Genomic DNA, 6,000 nt, shown 5'->3' with positions numbered 1-6,000 from the left:
TTGCAAATATATTAACAGAAAAGACTTTCCCCCCCGGCAAGACTGTACAATTTCTGAAATAAGTCAGGAAAAGCAAAAAGAAGACACAAAATTACATTGTTTCAATGCAAATAGAACACACACATCACATCCACACTTGCATTTTCCCAGGTTTTCACAAAGAAAATGAGTCACCATATTTCTCGTGAAGACCCCTACTATCCTCTGGCTAAACAGAGACTTGCAAACTTTTTTCTTCAAAAAGAGCATTTTTAATAGACTAAATACTGGTTATCACTGAGTTTTAAGGTACAACAGCAGCATGGTTCAAATGTTACTTGCAGATCTTGGAAAAAATAAAAAATTTAAAGTAATGAAATACAGAAAAAGTAGGACCACCTTTCATTATTTTGAGTACCATTGTCTCTTGAAAAAATATTTCCAACCTTCTAAAATCCCAGAGTTAAGAACTATTTCCAAGGGGGAAACATATCCAATATTACAACCTAACTTCTGAACCAGAGTGTGTGTGTGTGTATATATATATATATATACATGTATGAACAGCTTAAAGAGAAAAACGATGTCAAAGTACTTAGTATTTCTGATTTCCTTCAAAATAACTTTTGAAATTTGAAGCAAACATTTTGCTTATCAAAATGCATGTCTTCTTCTGGTTGTTTGATCCCCATTCCATGCAAAAAAGAAAAAAAAGAAAAGAAAAAAAGAAAGCCAGAAACAGTAACTAAGTGGGAAATAAGGCTTCAAATACCTAAATGACTTTAAAAATAGGTGTGAGGAAAATGCAATCAGGTCAAGCTTGGGCTGAGTATACCTCAGCCAGCCATTGCCATGGTGTGCCTTCCACAAACTATCCTTTTATCCTTGGTCTCAAAATTAGTACCAGGAAGACTCACCCCTGGCACAGGACATAAATTCCTACTACAGAAAGATAACTAATTATACATCAGCAGATTGTTTTCTGAGTGTAGCTTTCTCCAGGCTTCGTAATATAGAGCTCAGGTCAAAGCTTTCTATGAAACTCTATAACTGATACTATTATACAGCAGGCTTATGATTTGCTGATTAAAAAAAATAAAACATAAAATTAAATATTACAGAACTAATGGATAATAAAATGGAATATTTGTTAGATTCCAAGTGCTAGCCTTTGGGAATTTTTAATGATATTCATTTACTCCCAACCTTTCCTTTTTCTTATAAATTATTTTTTTTTAGGCAGCACATACATAGATTTAGGTAGGAAATTTTGTTAAATACCTCTCTGGCACCCAATATCTAATCTAAGACTGACTTGAATTCGTTTATAATAGTATCTAATCCATGTTCAAATGAACAGATTAATAGTAAATGATAGAAAATTACTGAGTCTATGGGCTAAAATTTTTTTCACATCTTCTGTAATCCATCTTATTTTCACAGCTTGACTAACACAGGTAACCAGTAGTTAAGTTCGTCCTTCATCAAATAATCCAAAATAATAACTGTAGAGGCCTGTCATTCATAAGAAACTATAATTTGTTATATTCTGACATTGGCACTTAATGTTAACAACTAAAGTTTCTCTAAAATTTTCAATACATTACAATAAAGGAGATACACAATTTAAGACTTTAAATCTGTTACGGTGAAATTCCAATAATTCCCATTTTATTACGCATAATTGGATCTTTAAAATTGTGGCCGTTACCCAAAGACACCAACCTATATTATTTATGACAAACTCAAGAGAGAACTCACTGCCTTCGTAAGAAGGGTTTTTTTGCAGCTAAAAAATTTTAATATCCTAAACCCAATCACTCTCATTAAACGTTTTGGTGACTTACACTACTGAAAATAACTTGAAGCAGAGAGCTGAAAAGAATGGAAATGATCTCAACCAAAGGTAACCACACATTCTTGCACCCTGCTTAAACACTTAGAAGAGTCAAAGGGATACTGTCTTGAACAAATATAGATTCAAGGTTATGGTACGATTCTGATTGTATTAAGGCTTTCACTATCATGATCTCTTAAAGTCTCTTCATTTAGCGTTCTCATTTTGATTCTTATGGCAAACTTAAGTGGTTATTAAGAGCCTTGTTTTGGCTTTGCAGTGGGCAACCCCTCTATCATTTCTGAATGTTAAAGGTGATCCCACAGAGCTCAAAGAGAAGAGGCAATATGGTAAGGACCAATTTTAAAGTTTGTAATACCAAGACAACAATGATCAACACTTTGAAGCAAGATGAATAAATTAAAATTCTTGGTGAGACATTAAAGCATTCTTGCCAAGAATAAGTGTACACTGTATAAAGGGTATTTGATTCCTACACGAGTTCCAATATGCCCATTATATTTGTTTATAGGAGACACTGCAAGTTTAAGGTAATTTACATTCCTTGGCAATCAAGTTACTCTGTTATAGGCAATGTCTTTTATTGTTCCATCTGGCACTTGCTAACACCATTCTTGAAGAACCTAGAAATGAAGGTCAGTCACTCGGTTTATCAGGAACAGAACCAAGTAAAAACAAATTTTTGGAAAAACCACCAAGAAATTCCGGTTCATCACTATTTTCCATATCTAATGGTTCCTTCAAGATAAAACTTAACTCTTCCTTCCATGATAGCTTTCCAACAAAGGGAGATTAAAGAAAAAAAAAAGTCCCCCACCCTACCCCCCTAAATTGTCATTCATACTGGTGAAAGAGCCAGTCTTGTTAGCAGCTAAATATTGCACTGCCTTTCATTCTGTGTACAGTCAGGGTCCAATGAAAGTGGCACACTCATGGTGTAAGTGATGGATGATGACACTGCCAGCTCAAGAGTGAAGACTCAGTATATGGAGGGACAAGAAACATGTCAGCACTAGTCACACATCCAGTTGCAAAAGTCTGATTTCCAGAAGTTAAAATTCATCACTTTCAGCTGCATGAAGTTGTGTGTCATCTGCATCTGTCATGCTGCTCTCCTGGGATTCATCTGTTCCCACTTTAAAAATAAAACAAAAATCTACAGTAAGGTATCTGATAAATATTTTTTGTTGGTTCATGAAAACAACTAAAGAAAACTATTGTATTCAGAGAGATGAGAGTTTAAATAAAAGACCTTAAAAATCCTGATATCCTTTAATGAAATGCAATTCAAGTTCCTTATTTTACAGCATGTCTAAGATTATTAGTTCATTGTATTTAACCTTTATGAGTTTTAACTACTAAAACTGCCTCCCCCTAATGAATTTCTATTCCGACCCAAAGAATTAGAACTCGTTCTCTGAGACATTTTAAAAAAAGACTGACATTCAGTCCCATCATTGACTCCACTTTGGGGATAGGCCCTGCTAGTTCATAAAAATATACAATATAACTATATTTCTGGAACAAAGGCATCTTAGTTTATCCCATCAGAGGTCTCTCAATTCTCTTATTTAAAAATATTAATACATTAAGTTTTGATTCTTACTAGTTATTTTAAGACCCACACTCAATTAAGGGATAGAGTATATATTATTTTTTGCTTTTTAATTAATTTATTGACATAGAGCTGATTTACAATATTATATTAGTTTCAGGGGTACAGTCTAGTGATTCAGTATAGAGATAGGGTATTTACTGCCTTAAACTATACTACAGATCTGTCAGTATTTTTAAATGTGCACAGACTTATTCATTCACTTAGCATTTACAACATTTCCAACAGTCACACCTATCATCTTTTCTACCCCTACCACGATCCTACAAAGCAGATAAGGCATGCATTAGTTACATATTCAAACATAAACTGAGGGCCAGGTAAAAATCAGCAATGGATTTCTCAAAATCACACAGCAGACTAGATCCAGAACCAAAACCAGTTACCTGGCTCCATATGCACTTTGTAATTACATCACCCTATTAAGTTCCCTAAAATTCCATTTGGTGTAAAGGATATTTCATATTTAAAAATAAAAAACAGTAGCCCCAAAATCTTTATGCAAAAGTAGCTTTCTGAAGACTCAAAAAAATTTCCATGTTTATTCTGTGCCATAAATAAACATCTGTTCCATCTTACCTAACTCTGATGTGGCATTTCACTAGCTCTCTGGTTTGAGTAACCACATACATACCTAATTCATTTGGATGATACTTACTTATCTGTTCTTCTTGGGTTATTGGCTCCTCATCATCTGGAAGGTAGCGCTTATCAATTGCCTCTTTAATCTGGTTATTGGCTCCTTTAGGATCTAAATCCATAGCCCAAGAGAAATTCATCAGGGCGAGGTGCGTTTGACCTAACTTCTTGTAAACCTAAAAATAAACAGCAGCACTACATTTTTCATTAAGTTGTGAGCTTCCTTCCTAAACATTTTTAGTTTAAATTAAGCTCTTGATTTATGTGCTATAAATCCATTGTGATGAGTAGGACATTCTCATCTTATAGAAGTCATACTAACTTTTGAGTTCCTTTTTATAAATTCAGTTATTGTTTTCAGAATTCCCTGTCTCTGTATCTCAGGTAGTGAGCTTCCAATAAATCTCACTGACTAGAACAATGACAATGGAAAGAACTGGACTATAAGCTGCTTGATTAGCATTAATTTACACTGATTTTTAAATGGAGTCATATCAACTCTCAACACCTGTGCTCTGTTCTCAGCTACCATAACCAACTGGCATCTTGGGGCAGTGTGTAAAGGCCTGACTACTACAGCCCTGGAAATTTTGGAAGCCATTTCTTCTAATTAAGACAACACAGTGCCATTAATTTTCTTCTTTTGCAAGATGTCTAAGCATTTTATTGATAATTGGAAGCTAAGGGCTTTTCTTGAGGTAGTCTTAGTTACCAGCTCATTACTGGCTGCAAGTGCTAATATACTTCCAAAACCATAGTAGGATTAGGGTTATAGGGTGTGTGTTCTTGCTTCTTCATTAGGTTATCATCTTCTTAAATGTATAAAACAAAATCTATTCTTTATTCCTAAAGCATTTAGTTCAGAGCTCTGGTTGAATTTGCTCAACAGGTGTTGCATAATAAAACATATTTATTTTTCAAAAGTTAATATTTGTTATGAAAGTCACAGTTTAGAACTAGGGCCCCAATCTTTACCTTTCCTATTAAGAAGTAAACAAGGGATTCTTTGGGAACAATTTGTTTCAATTCTTCAAGTTCTTGTAAAGCAGACTGAAAAAAAGCAAAGAAAAACAGAGTAGCAAAATTTTACAAAGTATTGGCTAAGCAAGTTTTTAAATTTAATTTTCCAAATCATCTTAATTAAAGCTTTCTAGATCTTAACTGCACTTCCTTATTGCATAAATTTTTGTTGTGAAAATAAAATGCAAGAAAAATATTTATGACAACAGGAACTAAGAAATGGCAGGAATTCACTGAAGTACATTGAAAACACATACTACTTTGTGATATATGCAAGTGGTGAGAACTCTTGCTTTTGTCACTATTTTATTTAAAATACCTATATTCCATCATGCTGTGTTCTATTAATATACCTACCTTCTCCCTGCCACAACATTAAGCTTTGAATACCACTTGCCATTTTAACAAATGATAAAGAGCCTAAAATTGAACTCTCTAAACTGAGTTAAAATTGTCTAGTAATCTTTTGACCACTGCTGAAGGGCTAAGGAGATTGAGAAGAGAGATAGGAAAATTCTATTTGTATTTAAAAGATATGATGATCAAAAATAAAACTGGCTCCCCAAATGAGATACTGTACATTTTTCACATAATAAATAGACAAAAAGATTTTTTTTTCATGTCACATAAAGTTACTGTGAGTGAGGGAAATCAGGTAGTATCTTCACTGAGGGTAGAACTGTAAATTGATGTAATCTTTTAAGAGGACAACTTGGCAGTATCTATTAAGTTAGAAACTGCATGTAAACATTGATGCAGCAATCTCACTGTTAGGAATTTGTCCCAGGAATATACTCAAAAAAGATCACAAAATCATCTTTATAAGAACATTGAATCCAACATGTTATTGCAAAATACTAGAAGCAATCAAGGTGTGTCTAATATTAGC

The 6,000-nt window shown here is 33.6% G+C and overlaps 1 protein-coding gene across 7 annotated transcripts in view; it reads right to left on the bottom strand.

Annotated features, from left to right (window-relative positions):
- Positions 1-228: 228 nt before the first annotated feature.
- The window catches only part of CDC27 (cell division cycle 27), a 48,405-nt gene continuing 42,633 nt past the window's right edge, over positions 229-6,000 (bottom strand). For 4 of the 7 annotated variants that reach the window (XM_010981728.3, XM_010981729.3, XM_064495698.1 and 1 more), the window contains 3 exons: positions 5,067-5,141; positions 4,111-4,267; positions 229-2,972 (listed from right to left, as the gene is read on the bottom strand). In XM_010981728.3, the coding sequence (XP_010980030.1) occupies positions 2,890-2,972; positions 4,111-4,267; positions 5,067-5,141 (315 nt within the window). In that variant the 3' untranslated portion in view covers positions 229-2,889. The remainder of the gene's footprint in view (positions 2,973-4,110; positions 4,268-5,066; positions 5,142-6,000) is intronic. The other 3 variants (XM_031468820.2, XM_031468821.2, XM_064495700.1) reach the window with 1 other exon arrangement.

The sequence above is a fragment of the Camelus dromedarius genome, chromosome 16, assembly GCF_036321535.1.
Source record: "Camelus dromedarius isolate mCamDro1 chromosome 16, mCamDro1.pat, whole genome shotgun sequence".
In the NCBI taxonomy this organism is placed as follows: domain Eukaryota; kingdom Metazoa; phylum Chordata; class Mammalia; order Artiodactyla; family Camelidae; genus Camelus; species Camelus dromedarius.
Note: the sequence above shows the minus strand (reverse complement) of the source record. Positions and strands in the feature narration are given on the sequence as shown.